We start from the raw sequence: 21,944 nt of genomic DNA, 5'->3' as shown, positions 1-21,944 counted from the left end.
TATTTTTCCATTTTAAGAAATAATGTTGCTTCAGATGGAAATTCGTGGACGAGCTAAAGTTAAGCGGCTATTGTAAGCACTTAGGTGCGTCTCAATGGAAACCGGTTTGCATAGAAACCTATGGCTGGGACTCCGTCACTCGTTGCCCTGCCTTCACCGGGCTCACTGGTCTGCTGCTGTCGACACCGGTGTGAAACAGCGCCGCTTGTGTAGGCCGGCGGAATGTCGCTGACTCAGCAGCGTACTTTGAATCAAGGCCGACGCTCCGTGTGCAGTCAGCCGCCCGCCCCTCCCCCGCTGCACGCGAAAGGACAGCTTTCCTCTGTGGTTTTATTCATTGTGTGTGTGTTTTCTGCACGGATGTGAGTGAAAGGGCTTCCGGATTCCCGGTGCTTTATCTGAAGGCTAGCCTCGATGATCCTTGCAGCCGATCTATTTTTACCTCAGCCAAGGCCCCTTCCCTCAGCACATATCCCGCGCTCCCTCCGAGAGACATAAATTCAGCCGCAGTCCGGGTTTATCTCAGCTGAGTGACGGAGCACATTCCGCTCGATCGGGCCTTTATTTAACGTGTTGTGTATGAACATTTGCTAATAAAAAACTGTTGAAATAAAAAAAAAACGTTCACCAAGGAAACATTAGTTTGTTTGTTCGTGCATTTGAGCTGCACTGGGTGCTGGAAATTGAAGATGGAGTGACGGAAAATGCCAGTGTGTTCCACCGAGCCAGTACTCTGCTTCTCACAATAGTTGGATCAGCCATTCTGTGTACTGTTGTAAAACCAGGGCCACTGGAATTATGTTGCAATTGAGGTCTAGATTATTTATGTCACGGCCTACCAAATTATAAAGCAGAAAAAGGCAAAATATTATTCGCGTTCTCTGACAGTTTATTTTTCTCTAATTTGTCATTTTAAAACCAATTCATAAAAAATCATCTCAATGCTATGCAAAAGGCATAGGAACCTTAAGAATGAACACTGTACGTTAGACCTTATGCAAATGGTATTCATCAACAAATAAGGGTATTGTCTTGCATAGGTGCATAGGATCGCCATTTCAGATATCAATTCTAATTCCTATAGTAAAATAGATTGTGTCAAACAAGCAATTTTGCAGTAAGCGGGGAAAATAAGCCTAGCTATTGTACTGCATTGTAACTGCATTTATAATGCATTTACTCAATACAACAAGGCGTTCTAGTAAGACGCATGTGTATGGCAATGCCTCTTTTTCCATGATCACCCCCAAAGTTTTGAACTGATGCAACATGTTTTTTTTTACTCTGAGAGAGCACTGAATCCTGCTAATCAGACCTCCGTGTAAGTGTTCTAACCGTTTACAAAGTGTATGTTAATTTGGCTACCCCCGATTGGCATAAGTTAACTTACTTACAAGTCCCTTCTATATGGTACCAAAGGTACCCAGGGCTGTAAGTTAAAGTGTCCAACCAGGGCTGCAGCTTTAATTGTGACCCCCTCAGTACGACAAAGTACAGCACGTCCCTTAGCCTGCCACTGCAGCCTGGAAGAGCAGTTTAAAATGCTAGTTTGACTTGACACTTTAAACCAATGGCAAATGTCACTCCCCTTGATAATGTAAATGTCTCCCCTAAGAAAGGCCTATCTATGCCTACGGCAGGTAGCTGTACATTATTAAGTAGGGCATATATTTTAATATGTCCGAAAAGTAAAAGCCCCAAACTCTTCTTCTTTCTCTTGAAAAGATGGTGGCCCCCTTCGGGAAGTACAGGGTTGCACACTCACCCCTCAACTGTGCTAAATGGGACCACCGAAATGGGCACTTAAAGGTATCAAATGAATTGTGACAATAATCCTGACTTAATGCACAAGCCGACTTTAAGGTCACTTTTAAGGAAATGCAACTTTTAGAAAGTTGCCACTCTGTTGGGGAAACATCATTTACAACGAAGTCTTTTCCACGCATGACGTTATCAACGATCCACTTACCCCGCAAACGTCTCTTCAACGCGGGTGCCTTCCACGACCGTCTTTACCACGCAAGTGGTATTCCTTTTGGTCGTCCTGCTTGTAAGTTCTGCGTGGCCTTGGGGGGTTGGGGGGGTCTCCCCACCATAAAAAAATAAAAAATAAAACGAGCAGGCTACATACATTAAAAAAACGCACTACAGTGTCATTTAAAAGTAAAAGAAAAGAGCCGCACCAAAGACGTGGCGTGTACGTCATTGTAGTCCTTTTTTAGTTTTGGTAGACGTGTTTTGACGCATATTTCCATGGTGGATGGAAGTAAGAGCTGCTGAACGTAACGTTTTTTAAATGCGATGTTAGAACTTGCGTTCTAAAAAGCTGCGTGGTAAAGCCACTTGCGAAGTAAAATTCGCGTGGTAATGCCATGCGGAGTATTTGTTTTCGTGGTAAAGTCATATATTCACTCTGTTGCCTAGTTTCTCAGGAGGCTATTCACAGTTGCTGGTCACCAGACCGCCTTCTGCCCTCTTGACTCTCAAGGACAGGAACAAAAAGAGGCCTACCTTTGAGAGAGGCGTTACCTCCGCCAAGCGGGAAGCCACACTGGGTGTGAGCCCAAAAGCAGAGCTTTATAAGAGAAGCTGCCTTTGATGGGCAAATGACAACCACAATCGGAAAGGGCTACCCCTTCATTCAGGTAGGCAGGCTGGCGGCGGGAACAAAGAGGGGAGAGAACAGTTACAAAAATAAATTCTCTGTGGGTATGTAGCTGTCAGGTAACCACACCTCTGGGGTGGGGCTACCAAGCACCACAAACCAAGAGAGGGGTTCTGACATCTTGGGAGTAGACAGAATAGTGCATTCTGGGATTGCTAGATGCCACACAAAGCCAGACGTCATCAGGCAGGAGGGAACTTGGTAGCCCGTTTGTAAGTGGCCACTTCATCACCTGAGGGCACGTTATGGGCCTGAATATGGTACCTTTCACACCCAGACCTCGGATCACATCTGCACTGGAGAGTGGACCAAAGAAGGACTGCCCTGCTGACCCCTGGACCTAGCAAGAGAGTGTGCAGCAAATGCTGGACTGCACCTGCTTCTCCTTGGGCTAGCAAAAAGAGGAATGTTCCTGTGTTGCCTGGCTCATGGAAGAGTTGCTTCAGAGGCCCAGTCAGAAAAGGTAAACTCCAAGAGTCCGTCAGCTAACTTCCTGTTACAGCCCCAGGGCCATAAAGCTGAAGTATCTGTTCTGGCCCATCAGTAGCCAGATTCATAAAATTGCCTGTGACTGCCGACTTGCAGTCAAGAAGACTGCTCTTCGACATGCCATAATTGCACTGAGTCTGTTGGACCAGGGAGCGTTGTGAGAGTGCAGATTAGTAGCCTACGACTGACACTAGCCCTCACCAAAGGAAAGCACTGGACCTGATGTGACCAGAGACTCAGTCGTTACTGGACTTCTTCTGGATCATTAAAGACTTCAAGAGAATAGACCCCGGTGGCCAAAGTCACCTCACCTGACCCCAGGTCTGAGGAACAACTCCAAGAAGACCTCAGTCAAACAAACAGTATCCTGTATCCCCAACATCATGACTATTCCATTGAAGTCTATGGGCCCCCTTGCATAAATTGATGAACTGGACTTGAGACTACTTTCGTAACCAGGTCACTGTCCAAATTTTCCTTATTGGCCCCCTGACCTTCTCCCTGTCAGACTTGGTCGCCCAATCCTGGCTGTAGTAGTAGAACACAACTTTTTAAAAGTTTTAGAACGTTTCCAAACTTTACGGCTACCTATGCTTTTTTGCACTTTTGAGTGAACAGCTGAGATTTACTTGGCACTTAGAAATCTATATCTCCGGAACTTTCTGGTGGATTTTGTTCGTGGTGATAAACTACATAAAAATATGATCTATTGTTCTAAATTGGTGTCTCATTTCTTTTGTGTGTTGTGGCCTTCTTATTTTGTGGTTGATGCGTCTAAATGCTTTATACTAAGCCTTGCTGCTCAAAGCCACACCTACCCAGGATTGAGCTAGAGGTTTTTACAAACCAGCCTGACTGGACCCAAGACTGTTTCGTGAGTGTATTACATGGTAAGGTCACACAACCACACCATAGTTGCCAACTGTCCAGTTTTTGCAATTTGGTGACTGTCTCGGGTAATATTGTTGCAGAAACTGTTCCTCTTTATTACACACAGGTCCGCAAACAAGAACTTTCTATCTGCAGCAGCCCTGTGCTGCAAAGTGTCCAGTGATTTCTTTTTTCAAATGGTGGCAACTGTGCCACACCATACAATACACTACAATCCTCACAGTATGGCTCTTTTATTCTGCATGTCTGTTATGTTTTAGAGTTAGCCTTCAAGTTTGGTTTTACTCTGTGTCCACAATGAGCCTCTAGAATACCTGCTCTCAAGTTTGAAACATGCTTGCATAGCAGTATTTTAGCTTAAACATGTAGGAGTAGGTATTGTAAGATTATTGAGATATGACCTTAAACGTACAAGTAAACCTTCAGGATTTTTCTGTATTCTTGCAATAACTGGCGTGAGAGAGTATTTGTGGTACAATATTAATTTGCATGAACAAAATCATTTAAATCACTCTCTGTGAAGTAGGTTTAATATGTCCGGATTCTTCTGAAGCTACAGACAAGGCCCCATTGTCAGCCCATAATATGGGTCCATTAATACCACCTAGCAAAAGCTTCCACTACATTGCTACCAGTTTGATGCATACATGCAGCAATCCGTTGAAAGGTGACCAGTTAACCTTTGCTAAGCGTTTGCCCTGCCTTGCACCACGCATGGATTGTTCCTTTTACTAACTCTTGTTCTCTTGGAGCTGAAAGTATATATTTTTGTTGAAATCTGCAGATTTTGCACAAGATAGTAGAATACGTGGCAACTGTGGGAAATTGTATGCCCATACCTCCCTGAAAGCACCTGATCTCGTCTGTGGGTAATTCAAAATTGCACAGAAAATGTTGTGGGCACAGAATCACACAGTTCCATGGCCCAGGCTAAAACAATGAGAATACGGAGTTTGTTCGTGATCCTGCATCTCATCAAATGCAGCATTTTGTATACCTCTTAATGCTTTTAACGAAGAGTGACTTCAGATATGTATATACAATATTATGTTGCCCGTCAACAAGCCCCTCATACCTCTGGACCACCACCAGTCTGCACCCTTATGCTTGGTGGGCCACGTTATTTGTTTTTTATTTTATTTGTTGAAGTGTTACCATTCCTGTGGGACCACAGCACAAAGAAGTCTTGTCCTGTGATTCGCCAGTTGGCCTCTTGACTCCCGTGATCTAGCAGGTACCACCAGTGTCTAGTGCTCACCCACAGACGGACAATCCTAGAGACAGGCAACAGTTTGTGGTGGCGTAGAGCAGGGAGAGGGGTGTGTCAGTCACAGGACAAGGTGTGGAGGGGAGGTGTTAAAATGAAAAGTGATCAGGACCATTATAGGAGGGGGCAGCCCAGGCCCCACATTTTTTAGAGCCCTGCATTGCGGCTGAAAAATATAGTTGCATAATGCAAACAACACCCCCACCCCCGACTTGACCTGCATTTGCAATCTGCTCAGAATGATGCACTTAAGGGCAGCCACTGCTAGGTGGCGCCATTTGAAAGAACTTGCTGCAAAAGTAAAACTGCTTTCTTTAGATGTGGAAATGTTTTTCTGCTGTAAAGGCGCTGGTTATGCTGACGGGCATTAAAAGAAGCCGTGGTGGCATGGACCTACCGTACGGGGTCTGAGAGTCCTGGTTCCTGTGACTGGACACAGGAAGCAGTAGAGGTGGGGAGCCAACAGATTTACAGGGAGGGGCGAGCCAGGGGTCTGGCTCGGATATTAGGAAAGCCCTGAAAATATTTGCTAGGTAAATCACGCAATAAACATAACCTAAAATATGATAAAGTCGCTTCGATGTTCCAAAAATTCCATTTCTTTAACATGTCAAGCTGTGACATTATTACGTCACATTAAAGTGCTTATTAAAAATGATTGTTTTTAAACATAAACCATTAGTGACTGTACTAAGAGGCTAGACACTTGGCATTTACATCATTTACGTGGCCCAGATTATTATAGAACAACATTAGAATCTAGTTAGTCAAGCACGATAGGTCTTTGTTATATATATATATATATATATATATATATATATATATATATATCTGATATTGGGAATGTGCATATTGGAAAGTGCTTTCATTCGTGGTAATGATAAAAAAAGTGATTTGGTGACATAAAATATTTGCCTATGATCACACAATTTAAGAGGGGTAGTCCTGATGTATCTCTTTTTAGGTTTTGCTGGCAATGCGTACGAAGTACGCATGCGCTAGCAAAATCCTTATGTTTCTCTGTTTGGGTCGGGTATCCCGCCCCCTCCTCGCCCCCTCCTCCCATTGGCTAGCTCCATAAATGGAGGCTAGCCATTGGGAGCCGGATCTGTCCGTCAAAGGTCGGACCAGATTCAGGGGCGTTCCCGCTATTTTTTCCCTCTCCGCCCCTCTGTGCGCTCATCTCGGCGGTGGGCGTGTTCTTTTTTTTTTTTGGTTGTCAGGGCGTGTTCTCTCATTCCGCCGAAGATGGCGCCGGGGGCCCGTCGACTTCTCTTTGCTCCACGAAGTCCAGGTCAGTGCTCTGCATTTTTATTTGACATCCCGCCCCCCTCCCGCTGCCCGTGTGTGCCCCGTTCCCGCCCCTCCCCCCCCGTGTTTCCGGCCGTAAATGCTTCCGCTGCCCGTGGCCAGGTCCCGCTGTATGCACTCGTCACTCCTCTACCCGTTTTTGTTGCTTTTTACCGCTGCCTCGGCTCCCGTTCCCGCCCCCTACCACTGCCTCGCTCTCCGTGTCTCCCCGGCCCCGTTCCCGCCCCCCTACCGCTGCCTCGGCTCCCGTTCCCGCCCCCTACCGCTGCCTCGCTCTCTGTGTCTCCCCGGCCCCGTTCCCGCCCCCCTACCGTCTTAATAATGTGAATAACGTGATTTACATACTGCGCTACAAAGCACTTCTACAGTTTCCAAGCACTGTACGTAGTTACACATTTAATAATACTTTAAATCCACAATATTAGTAGGCACCCTTTGAAACTTTGGAAGCGCTCGAAGGTAGACAGGGGACAGCCCGTTTCCGTAATTGCAAGTTGAAGGAAGTTTAGATGTTTTTTTTTATATATTGACGAAATCCGGGTAAGCTCTTTCACTATATATCACGCGTTTCATGTAATAACACACACACCACGTTTGACAACACGTCTAGGTAAACACTCAGAAGTTGTATTTTTGTTGTTGTTTTGGTGCCTTCACCAGCAAGAGTACTTTCTTTTGTTCACGTTGCGCTGTTTTCTAGTAGAGTGTGCCAGGCTCCGGGTGGCACAGAGCCTGCCAGTGTTGGAGTCCTGGGTCTAGAGCGCTGCCCACCTTAAAGAGTGTGACTGCCCTTGCGCTACATACCGCGTTTAAGAATGTTGTAACCGTGTGTGCCCCTCTTGCACACGCCATATTTAACTATTTGTGGCCAGGTACACAACTCTCACACTCCTCTTCTGGAGTTCTCTAAATATGTTACTCTCCTCATAGGCAGTGTCTGGCCGCGGGCGCCGCCAGGGTGCGCAACTCTGGAAGTTATCTGGTGTGCACTGGGGGAGGGGTGTTTAGTGTGCACTGGTGGAGTGCACCGTCCTCAAATTGTGGCGGAGTGCGAGCGTGTCTGTCTAACAGTGCCCTCCTCGGGGTGTGATAGACTGTACTGAGAGGGTATAGTGAGAGACCGTACTGAAAGGGTGTACTGAGGAGAGGGTGTACTGAGAGGACGTTCTGAGAGGGTTTACTGAGAGGTTGTGAGAGGGTGTACTGAGGGTGTAGTAAGAGGCCCTACTGAGAAGGCGTCCTGGGTGTGTGTACTGAGGAGAGGGTGTACTGAGAGGACGCACTGAGAGTGTGTACTGAGAAGGTGTACTGAGAGGGTGTACCCACTTCCGGTTCTGGACTCCTCTGGAAGAGGGCTCTACTTTCCTGGTCTTCTGGTGTGTGCTGCGACAGGCTGTGCTCTCTCCTCAGAACATTCTAGATCATTCTGGAAGGTTTATCCTGCTTGTTTGTTCTGGGTGTGTATGCGGGGCATTCCACTGTAGTAGAGCCGTAAGGTGTGCTGGAAGTAGGGTCTGCCCAGGGGCAGCAGTGCCTTGAAACGCTACTTGTGTGTTGAGGTGCTGTGTTTATGGTATGTGTTGGTTTATGGGACTTTTGCTGCTGGAATTTACTTGGTCATAAGAGATCTCATGTGCATTTCGACTCGTAGGATTGGCCAACGCTTTTTTTAAATTATTTTTTTGTCATCATATATAATTAAATATGCTTTAAATTCAATGCCAATGCTTGTAGTTTGTAAAATGTGCTGTTGGGGGTTCTGCGTGTAGGATCGCATGCTGGCTGCAAAGGCAAAACCGTTGCATTGTAAATGCTTGTTTGGTTTGGTTTCACTTTGTACAAATCATGCAGGAAATGGGTATTTATTTGTCTTGCCTTATGTTAAGGCATTGTTTTTACCACTTCGTGAAATTTTCTTCCGTTTTTAACAGCATGAACCAGACCTGAAGGCATTGGAGTGCTTTACATGTGCTCCAGTTACATTACACATTGTCACATGCTTGGTTTCAAAACCACAGGATGTTGAGCCCATGCTGAGACTCGAACCTATATATCCCCAGTTTCAAAGTCCGCAGCTCTGGCTGTAATGCCACATTCTGGTTGAAGAGAGGGTTGCAGAAAGAATCTACATGAAAGCTTGGCTCGAGTCGTATTGGGCTCGAGGTTCTGACAGGACCTCGAGCTGAGCCAGAGCCTGGCTCCAGATTTCAGCAGCTCGCCCACCTCCAGGAAGCTTCATGCCCCGCAGTCAGGTATATACCTCTCTTCCTACGGGTCCTGCCGGATTGCTGCCTACAAATTAGAATTCTTATGTCTCTGGTGAGTGTACACCAGGAAGAGGGAAAATTGCATTGGGAATTGGAGACTTGTGTATGTGTAAGAAGCTTACAATCCTGCTACCTGTACTGCACCTATTGCTGCACCTAAGGAAACTTGCTTTGGTGATGATTCAGATGTGCCTGTTGTGCATGTGAAACACTTGTACTACTGTTGCCCGTACTGTACATTGTTTGGCGCACCAGTAAAGTTGCAGTACTGCTTCATGTGCTGTACTTGCATTGTGTGTAAGAGAAGCACGCACTGTTTTTGTTTTGTAAACATTTTTATTAGCATTTTGCAGCATGATAACAAACATCAAGCATGTCAATGTCGAGCAACACACTCATCCCCCCGCCCCCTTATCCACTTTTCCCTTCTTTTGATCAAAAACATAGTCCACAGTGTTTAATGGTTCAGTTAAGTCTCTCGCCCAAATCCATCTACAGATCAGCCTCAGTCCCCTCATCTGAGAAGCACGCACTGTTGATGTCCACGCGCAGATGCACGGTCCTTGCAAGGCGGTATCGTGTGTAGGACGGAACCTTGTGCTGTTGCTGTACATACCGTACATGCTTTGTGTCTTTTGGAAAACTTTGCTTCTGCTACCAGTATTTTACCTGACGCAGGTGACGTTCAGGTCTGATTTAATCTTTACATGTGTGACCGTACACCATATTAGTGGTTGAATGTCATCGTTCGCACAACATACATCACACACACTCCCCATAATTAGGTCTAGCATTGGTCAATGTTTTTTCATTTTACTAAAATATGTAAGTAATACACTAATTTATAGGGGCTTGGAGTTGGGCCTCTTCATCCATTGGTCTGTTATTGTGCCATGCACATTGCTCTGCTGCCCCCTACAGTGTACAACGGGGGCAAAGGGTCAGCCTACTTCAGCCGTTGGCTTAGTTCACTGTGAGTGACAGCATTCTGCCCTTTCACAAGGAGCACATCCTCACACAAAGTAGTTCCCTTCAGTCCCGCGGACTAATATGACAATGTGTGCTTTTGGAGACCAAAGAATATTTTTGCTTTTAGTCAATAGTTTATTTTATATTGGCAAGGGCCTGGCAGCTCGCTCATCAATAAAGTTTAAAAAAAATGACAAGGCAAGCATTGACAGTCAAAAGGCGGGCAGTCAATGCCAGACCTATTGGCTTTGTTAGCGATTATTTTAAGATGCTTTTGAATAAGCAACTCTTGCGTAATAAATACGTCAGCGTTGCGCATTGACTGCCAATTTATGAGTAACGAATTGCTTAGTGTCGTGTATATTGATATCAAACGGTTTTGTGATCAGGTAGGTGTTTCTATTTTTTAAATCAAGTGACAGCACAGATTGAGCCTTTTCTATTTTAATGCCGCCCCTTTTCTATTTTAATGCCGCCCCTTTACAAGCACCTGCTGCTGTACCTTAGGGGCACCAGGGACTCAGCAGCTTTTTGACATGATTACTGAAGGGATTTGCGGTTGCTTTCCTCTAAGCCTGATACCAGCTTTCATTCCTGGCTCCTGCCAGACGGTATTTCTCTACGTCTCGTTCCTCTGATGGAAAAAAATGAGCTTACCGAGGAAAATTTTTTTTTTATTTTTTATTAGAGGCTTCATCATATTATGAAATGGGACCAAGAGCTGCAAAGTAAAGGGAGAGAGTATGGAATATTTTATTCATTTGATGGTGAACAGGAGTTCCATTTTGATTTGCTTTTAGTTACATTATTTATCTTTTTGCTTCTAGTGTATGTTACATGGTTACGTAATGTCAATAAAAAATATATTTTTACTAACCGGGCCCACAAGAATGTATGTCAAAGAGGGCCCAGATTATGTGGTATAGTTGACTAAATCAATCAACATACAAGGCAAATCATGCATTATATGATTATTCCAGATTCGGAGAATTAGTTAGTAAATCAGTAAGGCATTAGCTCTTTCCCTGTGCCGATCGTTTGAGGGTGTTAGCCTCATCTAGGCAAAGTTCTCACCTTTATGATCGCTGAATGTGCACTGAACAGATGGTGATTGATGTGGTAAATGTGGCATAACCATTACAAATGCTGCAGAATCTCCTACATCTATTACCCAGAGTTTTAGCCTGCAGATCATTTTCATCTTTAAATTGAACCGATGTACTGAAGGTTTCCAATTACTTTTGCAGTGTATTCCTAGCCCTGACGAGAACATAGGCGCTACTTTTTGCATTGGGCTCCCGGCAGCCTTTCAGGCTGCATGGTTGGTATAGCTTGGAACGTCGTTTTGAATACATGTGTGAGGTATTGCATGAGGTTTGCCAAATTTAAAGATGTGCTTCAAACATGAAGCTGAGAACATAGGTTTGCATAAGCATGAGGTGTTTTTGGAAAGTTGGAGGATAGGTGCAGCTACTCATACCTTTCATTTTAGGAGTGGTCAGTCAGCTAAAGTTGAGAGGTGGAGTCAACTAGGGAATAAGTTATATGCAGCCACGAAGTGACCGATAACCAAACCCTGCAGGCACTCCTAAACCACTAGGATCAATATATACCCTGTGAGGACCACCTCGAAGCGACAGTGGCATAACCCCTGTTGCGCTTAAATAACCATGCAGTAAATAGGACATCGATAACTTCTGTTCCATCTCCATCCTTTTCTTGCTGACCAAAGTCCTGGAAAACGCACCTCGGTGAAAACAACCTACGTGATAATCACCAATCAGGCTTCAAAACCAGACACCAGTGCAAAACCGCTGGCCTCAAAATTATCGACAACTCTCAAAATGCTGGACAATGGTGAATCCTGCCTCCTCCTTGATCTAAGGGCAGCCTAAGACGCAGTCAATCACTCCACTAAAAACTCTCGAAGCCATAATAACCCCAAATGGTGCAGTTCTCAGATGGTTCACCCCTTTCCTAGAAAACCGGGGTCAGTGCATCAAAATAGCTAGCGCCTCCTCTTAAACACAACTTTACCAGGTAGTTCCTCAAGACACCATACACTTTTCCACGCACAACCCCTCATTTCTGTTCTCAAGCCCTTAAGAATAAGCTAGCGCTTCTACACAGATGCAGCTCTACTTGAAAATCATCTCCTGTGAGAAATCACCATTTCCTCCTAAACAGTCACTGAAATCAAGTCTTGGATAGCCATGCACACCTTAAACTGAAAGCACTAAAAAGTGAAATTTCTCTGATCTCCCCTGCCAGCCAACACACCTTTCCCCAGCTCTTAAGTGACTTGAGGACCGCTCCCTATTAGACAACAAACCGAACTTTGTAGAAGGCGTCAAATCCACGAGTCACTCTAGACAAACACCTAAACTTTCAGGATCATTCAGTAACCTAGCAAAGGGAGCACAATTTCACCACAAGCTATTAAGAGGGATCAAGTGATTCATCCCAACTGATGACTGCAAACTAGCTGTTCAATCCTTGGTCAGCTCAAGACTAGATTAAGGTAACTCTCTTCTCCCCCAAAACGTACCCGACACCTTTCAGTACAATTCTACACACAGCACCCAGACTAATCTCAGGGTCCAGGAAATTTGACCAGATCTCACTCATTCTGGCATCCCTTGCTTGGCTCCCCCTGACAGTTTGGAGCATTTTAATCGTAGCCCACATAACTCACAAGGCACAACAGAGGACCAGCCCTATATACCTCAACCAAAAACTCAGAATTTCAATAGTACAAGAAGCACAGACTCACTACTACTGAAATCACCTGCCAGAAAGAAATCAAGATTGATGAACCCGTTTGCTGCTTCGAACGTTCAGCGCCAGTGCTGAACGTTCGAAGAAACGAGTGCGGCCACGTCGGCCGTTGGACGTGCGCAGCACCATGGAGGTAGCTTGCGTGACGGCCGACGGCAGCAGCGAAGGGATTAAACAGAGCTTCTCAGGATGCGCACTGAGATTATGAAACTCCTTACCTCCCAACATCAATCCTCTTGCAGAAAACTTTCAAAAAGAAACTGAATACCCTACATGCTGAGTCCTTTACCATGGCAGGAAAAGACAGAGCTGACCCACTGCTCTTCTGTATAATCTGTTCCCTGCTACCATCCTGTATTACATCTGATCCCTTATAAAGGGACAACATGTATATATTGGATAACTCAATCTTAAGATGGCTTGGAGATTAACTTCTCTAATATAATATGCCTCTTCTTTTCGCCTCCATCGGACTTACTGTAACATCATTAGTTTTTATGTAAACCGCTCTGATACTCGGACGTCTTGTTCATGCTATACAAAAATCATTTAATAAATACATAAAAATACACATACCCAATGTGTGGTGTTCATTTAGAAGTGTTCTGACATGCAATACCTGCAAGCTCTTTTAAGCAACAAGGATATGTAGGATTACAGTAAATAGGATAAGGCTCTGGGGTGTACAGTTATACCTCATGAGTGAGGTAAACTTTAAGAGAGCAATCAAAGTTGACAACCTGAACAGAAAGTACGCAACCTTTATAAGGCCCAGCTTTCACCAACTCATCCTAAGCCAAAGAAGGTCAAGTTTTGAGGAGGGATTTGAGTCACAAGTCCTGGTCATTCTCCTCATGGTGGGTGAGCTTCAACGGAACGCTTGTCGTGACATGGATCAGACCCTAGCCAGGCTGTCACACTGCACATGTTGGGGTGAGATACAAAGTGCTTGATAAGTTGCGACCCGGACAGAACAAGACTGGTTTGACCTGTCTCTAGTACTCTCCAGTCCTCACCCGTCCATGCAAGACCAATACTTTATTTTAGATCCCATGTAGGGTGCAAATGGGAGGTTGCAACACGGAGGCCCTGGGGGAGTGAAGCAACACTGAGGGTTGGTGGGGCGGAAGCAACACAGAGGACAGGGAGTGAAGAATACAATGTAAAAAGACTGCATTGTGGAGCATGGGTGGGGAGACCAGAAGCCCACAAGTGAGTCTGCTGGAAAACACATGCACTCTTATGGAGTGTTTAATCACAAAGATAAATGTTGTGCTTGAAAAGTAAGAAGTGAAATGACACAAACAATGTCGCTATGCTGCTGGGGAAGAACAAACACAAAAAGAAGGCAAGCCCACTCAAGCTAACAATAAACAGTAAAATGAAAGTGAACCCGTGGTGAGAAATGGGTGGGCTCTAAGCCCAGTGTAAGCCAGCTAAAGTTCTTTAGGCAAACAAACAGCTTGCACTGTCTAGTAGGCCAGACCTAAAAAGGTCTGCTGCAGACTTGGTTTGCTAATTTTGCATTGTAGCAAAGAACAAGGCCTGGACCTTGCAGTTGCATTGTTTGCGGAAATGCAAGAAAAGATGGTTGTGATTGTCCTCATCTCCCATCAGCATCCGTGCATGTATAGCATAGCAATGGTGATGTCATTGTTAGATGCCTGATTTGTCAATATAGCACACTATTACTTTTTTGTAAAGCCTTTGGTCTCCATATTTGCATTTTTTGTAAGTGTTGTGTTGTATTTAATCAAGACATGAGGCCCAAGCTAAAGAATATGTGAAATAATATGTTTGTGATAAATTAGTGCCTATTGTGTTATGATAGAATACTGCAATAAATCTTAGAGTACTACAGTTGATACTAACATTGCACCGTTTAACCAAAGGCCTGATGACTGATTAAGCACACTGTCTACTAGTATTAGTATGTGCATAGTTGGGGTGCACCTTTTGGCTTCAGAAACGTTAGTAAAAGCATGCACTAGAGCGAGTACCGCATCATTATATAACACTTTTTGCACTCAGTTGCTCCTCTGCATATATGCCAACAAACATGGTTCATGTGGGTGACTTACGATTTTTAAAGCTGGATATTGCTTTAATTTAGCTTTCTAGCGCCTGAAATTGTCTATCCTTTAATGTAAGGCAATAGGGAAAATAAATCCACCCAATTATTTTCTTAAAGTCTCCCTCTTTTTTTCTCTCCAGACGTTGGCATGCATTCTACTGCCATTTTGAGATAGTTAACATGAGACCATTTTCGTGATTTTAGGTGAAATGACTGCATTATTTAAATTTTACAGTAATTGCTAAAATGCCCATTAAGCCTATCCCCACGTTTTTGCCGTTAGTGCATAGCCTTAATGGCATCACGTATGCGTTTTCTTTTTTTTTTTTTGTGTCCACACCACGAAGCTGACTAAACTCCCGTTTTGTCTTCACGCTGGCCGTGAAAGGAATATAACTTGTTTACTGAAGGGGGCTGTATAATATTTATCAGTCTTGGCAGGAAACTATTTAGTTCACCGTGCATAAATTTACGTATGCCAAGTTGTCAGAGCAGTGTGGGTTCAAAAGGTCTTGACATCGTGGCCGGACTCCCCAGGGCCAAGGTTTGTGCCACTGTGGCTTTGCACTTGCCCTAAATTCCTATTTCAACTAATGAGAATCGATACACCCCTACTGGGAATTCCCTGGCCTTGGGTTGTCAGTATGCGGAAATCTATGTTCTAAATATGTCTTAAAAATAAAAGCCTCATTGTTGTTCCATAAAAGCTTTCAGTTGGCTCTAGCTTGTCTGCCTCCCAAAATAAGTCCAGCATAATCCACAATTGCCATCTTTACTATCACCACAAGTTTTCTTTGATCAGTTTGTTCATTGTGATTCCTCGTTTGTTAATTTATTAGTTAGAGAATATTTTGCCTGCCTGCGCCTTTCCTGCAATACTATTATGCCATTAATTTTCAATGTTACCTTTGTACGTAGATGGATGCTGGTTTATTAATAGGTATGTTTCCAAATACTTCAGTAACATTACTTTTTGGGGATACATCAAGTATTGATGTGCAATACCCATGGTTTATGTTCGAATACTGTCATCATGTATGCTTTTACTTCAGCTTCGACACAAATCATTGTCAAAGTTGGCAATGCCCATGCTGTACAGCATGAAGAAAAGGCAATGCCAGAGCCAATAATCTCAAAGGCGGTACCTACTGGCTGTGCCAATGCTTGTTAGGTCTCAGCACCCTTGTGATTTTGAGCAAATTAATTATTCACCCAATGCATGAAAAAGGAAATAAAATTAACATCTGACAAAAAATCCTGTTGCATAAAGAAAGCAATTGCGGCCCATAACGATGTCTTAGTGAAAATACATTTGGAAACAGTTAACATCTGTCGACACAATAAAAACAGAGAACATCTGTTGTCACAATACACATTCATTTCAGAGGAGAAAAAGACTTCTCTGAAATGGTTGTGTCATGTTAAAACATATCTATAAATGGCGAGAGGTTCTACAATGATGACCGGGAAGGATAACAAATGAATATTGTAGCTCGATCACAGCGCAATAAGTGGAAGGACAGCAATCAAGCTGAACCAATCTGTACTTGGTCCATGCTGCAACCAAAGGAAGAGGAAGTGAAGCTAGGAAGCCAGTTCATGCTGGCAATTTGAACATTAATTTCAACAGGGTATCCCAGTAAAATGCAGAACCTGGGGAGTACTAACCGTATATAGACAGTGGTTCTGCCATACAGGGCCGGACTGGGAACAACCACAACTGGCCCTGGCAAAGTGCTCGGCCGCCCCCCCTTCCCTCCCCATTCGGGAGGGGGTTGAAGGTGTCACCGAGCTCTTTGCCGGGGCCGGTTTTTGGACAATTTTGGTACTTGGCCGATTTTGCAGCTATGCGGCAAAAACGGCCCTGTAACAAAAACGGCCCCCAGGGGCCCAAAACCGGCCCCCGCCCGTGCGGCACACCTGGGATTGCCCGGTGCCCGCTATGGCCAGTCCGGCCCTGCTGCCATACAATTTGTAACTACTTGTATATTACTTGGTAAATCCACCGTTACTTAGGACTGACATTCAATGTTACATTGAAATACATCCAAAATAAAATAATCACCGCGACACCCAGGACTGAAAAAGTGTGTGACCGATATATTAAAAAATCATATATCGTAAATAGTGACATACATCTTAACACCTTAGGAGCTTCGAAAATAAACCTCCCCAGTGCTGCGCTGTCCATTATCCAGTGCTGAACTGGACGTCCAGCGGTCGCACGCAGCACTGGGGAGGTAGTGCCCGTGACGACCGTTGGCCGACGGCAGCACTTAAAGGGTTAATATTCAAAAGACAGGACAAATGCAAAACAGTTAAACTCTACAGACAAATGTGCTTGATACATTACATATACGTTGAACACAATGGAACATATGCATATTTGACATGAAATCACATAAACAAACACAAAAGCATGAAATGTTCATGTGTCCAGACAACCTTTATTCCCTAGACAGCCATATGTTTTTCCATCCTAACATAAATGTGTCTCTTGGGAATTGGAACACTTATTCAGATTATGTCAACGTTTCGACTCCCGAAAGACATGAGTGTAGTTGAATGACATCACCATGGTGTCTTCCTCAGGACTGTATATTAGATAATGCACAGCCTGAGTAGTGAAGAAATGTACAGAGTCTCAGTGTGATAAAACACTCCGATATGGTGGGAAGGCGGAACTCTTTTAGAATCTCACCTGTAGCAGAAGGTTTTTCTCTGAGTTTCAATTGCAGGGATCGCGCATTCTGGCGTCCTAAACTAATTGAGACCTGCAGCACAGAGATAGCATGCGCATTTTATTACAAAAGAAGTTCTTACTATGCCCCAGCTTGGGACAAGGATCAAAAAGGACCGTGGGATAAGTCACCCTACCTTTATAGATGGATGTAATTAATTCATCCACTTTGCGTTCAATATGGACTGAGCCGTATATGTGCTTCCATACAGCCACTTGGAAAGCATCAAATAAGAGGAGAATTGAAGCCAACAAATGTTGAGCAATGGACAGCTGCAAACCCCTTGTTATATACAATATCTCCTTCATGCGAGAGCACTTGCAGTACAAGCGCTTTCGTAGGCGAGACCTAAAAAGGTCCAGTGGCATAGAAAGAAGTATGAGTCTAGTCAGTAAAAGGGAAGGCCCGATCTGGCAGTCTTCAGTGCAACCATTGCGAGTGCCAAGGAAAAGTTTAAACATGCTGAAATAGCCCAGTTCTTAAATTCATCCTGAAGCACGTTTTGTTTGTATCAGATACGTCATGCCAGGAGTTATGGTATTTTTTAGGGGTGGGCGTAGTTCGCGAAGTAGCTCTACGCGTAGCTACACGAAGTGCTCTACGCGAGCTACGCGTAGCACTACGCGGACTGCGTAGTAGCATGTTGGCACTGTGCAAGATGACGTTTTCAATGATTGCACAGTGCGGACAAGCATCTGGCACTGTGCAATCATTGAAAACGGCATCTTGCACAGTGCGAGCTGTACTTTTCTACCGCTCGATTAGATTTTTACTCGAGCTGCAGCTTTCTCAACGCAAATTGGTAGTTTATCATCGCGAACAGTCGCGAGCATGCGCGACCACTCGCAATGAGATACCTGACCTCCCCGCGTTGAGAATCTTGCCGGGAGGTTTATTTTCCATGCTCGCGATCGGCAACTTGATGTTGCTGATGGCGAACAAGGAAAAAGTCTTGCGAGGATGTCATTTTGCTTGCTCGCGGTCGCCAACTTGACGTTGAGGATTGCGAGCAAGCAAAAAATGACCACTGCACTACGCTACGCATGTTTGCACTGTACTACGTGCAGTTCGCGTAGTGCGAAGTTGCGCAAACTTCGCAAACTATGCGAGCGTAGTGCTTTGCCCAGGGTTAGTATTTTTATCGTGTGCTAAAATAATTTGTTTGTTGGTGTAATAATAGTTCTCACACGAAAAGCACATTTTGTTGTTTAAAAAGGCGCAATCTTTGGCCAAGATGCAAGGAAATGAGGTACTGTTGACAGCTTGAGCGCATTTGGTGCACATACACGCCCCTCTATTCCTCTAATTCAATTTGGCAGCCATCTTCAAGAGAACCGCTGTCTTTTTCTCAGACATTCCAAGTCCTCACACTAAAAATGAAAGGAATCTGAGGATCTGTTTTAAATAACTCCTGGCTAGGTAGCAAAAATAAACAGACCCCTACATATTTATTCGTCTACATAACACTCCATTGTAATTATTATTAGAGCCTAGCAAAATGTCATTTACACCAGCATAATTTGCATATTTTCTTGTAACGCCAAATTTCCGAATTGATGTCATTATACTATGTTGTGTAATTAGACTGTATTCCCAGCAAGATAATAGCATGAGAGCGCAGGAATAACACAAACCATCAGAAATAGAGCAGCTGTTGTACGCACCGTGTGCGTTTTTTGTACCACTTGTTTAACTGCAGTCAAAAATGCACACAAGGCCTATTTTCCTATAAACTATAGCGCAAAATATATATTTGCATTTGATATAATTTTGCACAATTCATAGCAGCCAAGGTTTCAGATTGCTTGTGTGACATTTTCATAATTTCATGGCAATTATGAATGACATTCAACGATTATAAGTGATACTTTTGCGAGCAAAATAAAGCAATAAAGTGTATGGAAAGAAATATCCGGAATGACACTTGAGCAACAAGAAGCTATAAAAAGATCTTGAAACTGCTACAAAATACCTGAAATGGAATGTCCCTAATCAACTCTGCTCGAAAGCGCTAACATACACTCGCACAATCTCTTAACATCCTAAATTTTACTCCTGCTCCACTGCACCCGCTTGCACTACTATGGGCAAATCACAATGCCAGACCATGTTTGACTCTATAAACTTTACCTCATATCACCGTGCTATTTATGTCCTCTCTCATCGTCTGCTCCCCCGCCTCTACTCCCCCCTCCCCCACACGTAATTCTGAGTGTGTCAGGCGTTTGTACGGGTTCTGTGCAGCTAGGAGTACTGAGCAGTGGCTGTGTTTGATCTATTTAAATTGCATTTATATAGCGCGTACTTACCTTCATTGTGAAGGCATGGACACTGTTCGCTACTTACTTCCAATGGTCATCACCTACGCCTCGCTTAGTTGGCTTGGCTTGCGGTCCCCAGTGGCAGAAGTGGTGGGGAGGGAGCCACCACGTTAACCTATGGAGCCAAATAATACAGTGCTAGAACGTGAGGCCTGCTCATGAGCTTTTTACAACCGCTGGTGTCTTGGGGACAGGGCCGGTTCTAGGATTTGCGAGGCCCTGGGCTAAAATGGAATGTGAGAGGCCCCTCTAATGTAGATAAGTGGCCCCTTGCGAGGAGACCATTCACAGACACAGTGGGGGGCCCATTGTCCAGCATTTTGGTGCCCCCCCACAGTTTTAACTTTCAGCCCACAAGCATTTCTCTCACCTTCAGTTGATAGGTGTGAGAATTGCTTGTGGGCTAAAAGTTAAAACTGTGGGGGTGCAAAAAATGCTGGATAATGGGCCTCCCACAGTGTCTGTGAATGGGTCTCCTTGTAATTGAAGGGAGCTTCTCCCTCCCCTATGCCTCCAGACACCATCCCTGAGAGGCCCGGGGAGGAGGGCTACCCCGAAGGACCTTAATTGCAAGGCAACACCTTTCTTTGAAATAGATCGCCAGGGAAACAGGACACATCACCAGTGCGTGGCCCCATGCTGGTGGGCTGAGTGCGAGGCCCTGGGCAGCTGCCCATGCCTAGCGCCGGCCCTGCTTGGGGATATGCTTAGTTTACTACTAGACGGACGGTCAGTGAAGCGATAAACTCTATTTAAAGGGCCATAACAGGGATGGGTAGAGGGTCAGAGCGGCCTGTGCTGGGGGGAAGGCTAGAAGCGCCCTCTACCGAGATTGTGGTGCTAATAGAGAGCAGGCTGCAGCCAGTGGCTCCCAGGGCTGACTCCAGGGCTCACAGACATGCTCCTGTCCCAGAGCCCCACGGTGCAGGAGCCGGCTATACAGCCCTTCCATGGCTCTGCCCCAGCCTTCATTCATTGAGCACTCTGACGCCGCGCTAGCCGCTGCTGTAAATGCAGCTCTGATCGAAGTCACAGTCACTACTTGCTTCACACAGGCTGAGCGCGCAGGTGCCATCAAGGTGGTAAAAAGGCAGGATTAATGCATTTTAATGCGGACCATCATATTAAAATGTGTTAGTCTAACACCTGATGCGTGGTACTTGGCAGGGCTGACCATTTCCCCCCCCATTTTGTGTTATTGCGTGAAAGCAAATTGTTGGAATTTTGCACAGCACTAATTATTATGGGTTATTCTTTTTCCACAACTTGAAATAGCTTACATGTTAATATTTATTAGACTGCTGCGTTTGTTGTGTAATAAAATATATCTTCTTTTTTCTTTGTCTCTTTGGTTACAGGAGAGTTACTGAGTCAACCCAGACCGGAAGGAGTGACAGAAATCGTCTGCCCGAAGAACGGCAGCGAGCGAGTGAACGTTGCCTTGGTGTACCCGCCCACCCCGACAGTGATCAGCCCCTGTTCCAAGTGAGCCTTGAAAAGATGCACTGACCCCGCCTCCTCCCCGCTCACACCCGCCACCTCCTTCTTCGGGGCATGTCAAGTCCGAAATGAACCACAGAGGCAACACCCAATCAATACTGATGCAGTATTTGTGAAGCATTTCCAGACATGGCATCCAATGACAGGCCAAATAGTTAGCGAGACTGGCACCTCCAATTTTATATCTCAAGGTATAGCGAATGCAAACGTTTTCTTTCCACTTAAAAAAGAAGACGGGCACTTTTATGTTTCTTTGTGTTGCGGACTACATGATGAACACTTGTTCGCTTTTTCAGTTCCTAAAATAAGCACGACGTAATTTATTATTGAAATAAAATGTATATTATTGATTCTTTGATGATTATTAAAACTTTTTGCCATAGTTTTATTTTACAACTTAAGTGTTTTTCTGTGTTTTTTAGCTGTTGGCATTTCTTGCCCGTTTACTAAAAGGGGGAAATACTCATTTGTTTGCCTTAATTCTTGACTTTGACCTTTTACTCCCTCAGCTGCTTTTCTAAAACTCTCATCTCTATAGTGGACCTGTCATGCTTATAGGAGGGTCTTTGCGTTGTGCGTTTCTATCTAGATGGTGTTTATTTATTTATTTATTTATTCAAAGTTTTATATAGCGCGAACAGGATCCTTACAGATATCAGAGCGCTTCACAA

At 44.5% G+C, this 21,944-nt stretch overlaps 1 protein-coding gene across 1 annotated transcript in view; it reads left to right on the top strand.

Moving 5' to 3' along the window:
• Nucleotides 1–21,674, top strand: part of MFHAS1 (multifunctional ROCO family signaling regulator 1) — a 220,065-nt gene extending 198,391 nt beyond the window's left edge. The window contains exon 2 of the mRNA XM_078676422.1: nucleotides 21,132–21,674. Coding sequence (XP_078532548.1) covers nucleotides 21,132–21,262 — 131 coding nt within the window. The 3' untranslated portion in view covers nucleotides 21,263–21,674. The remainder of the gene's footprint in view (nucleotides 1–21,131) is intronic.
• The last annotated feature ends 270 nt before the right edge of the window (nucleotides 21,675–21,944 follow it).

Source organism: Lissotriton helveticus, chromosome 2_1, assembly GCF_964261635.1.
Source record: "Lissotriton helveticus chromosome 2_1, aLisHel1.1, whole genome shotgun sequence".
NCBI classification, from domain to species: domain Eukaryota; kingdom Metazoa; phylum Chordata; class Amphibia; order Caudata; family Salamandridae; genus Lissotriton; species Lissotriton helveticus.
The sequence above is the reverse complement of the archived record's forward strand: the minus strand, read 5'-3'. Positions and strand labels throughout refer to the sequence as shown.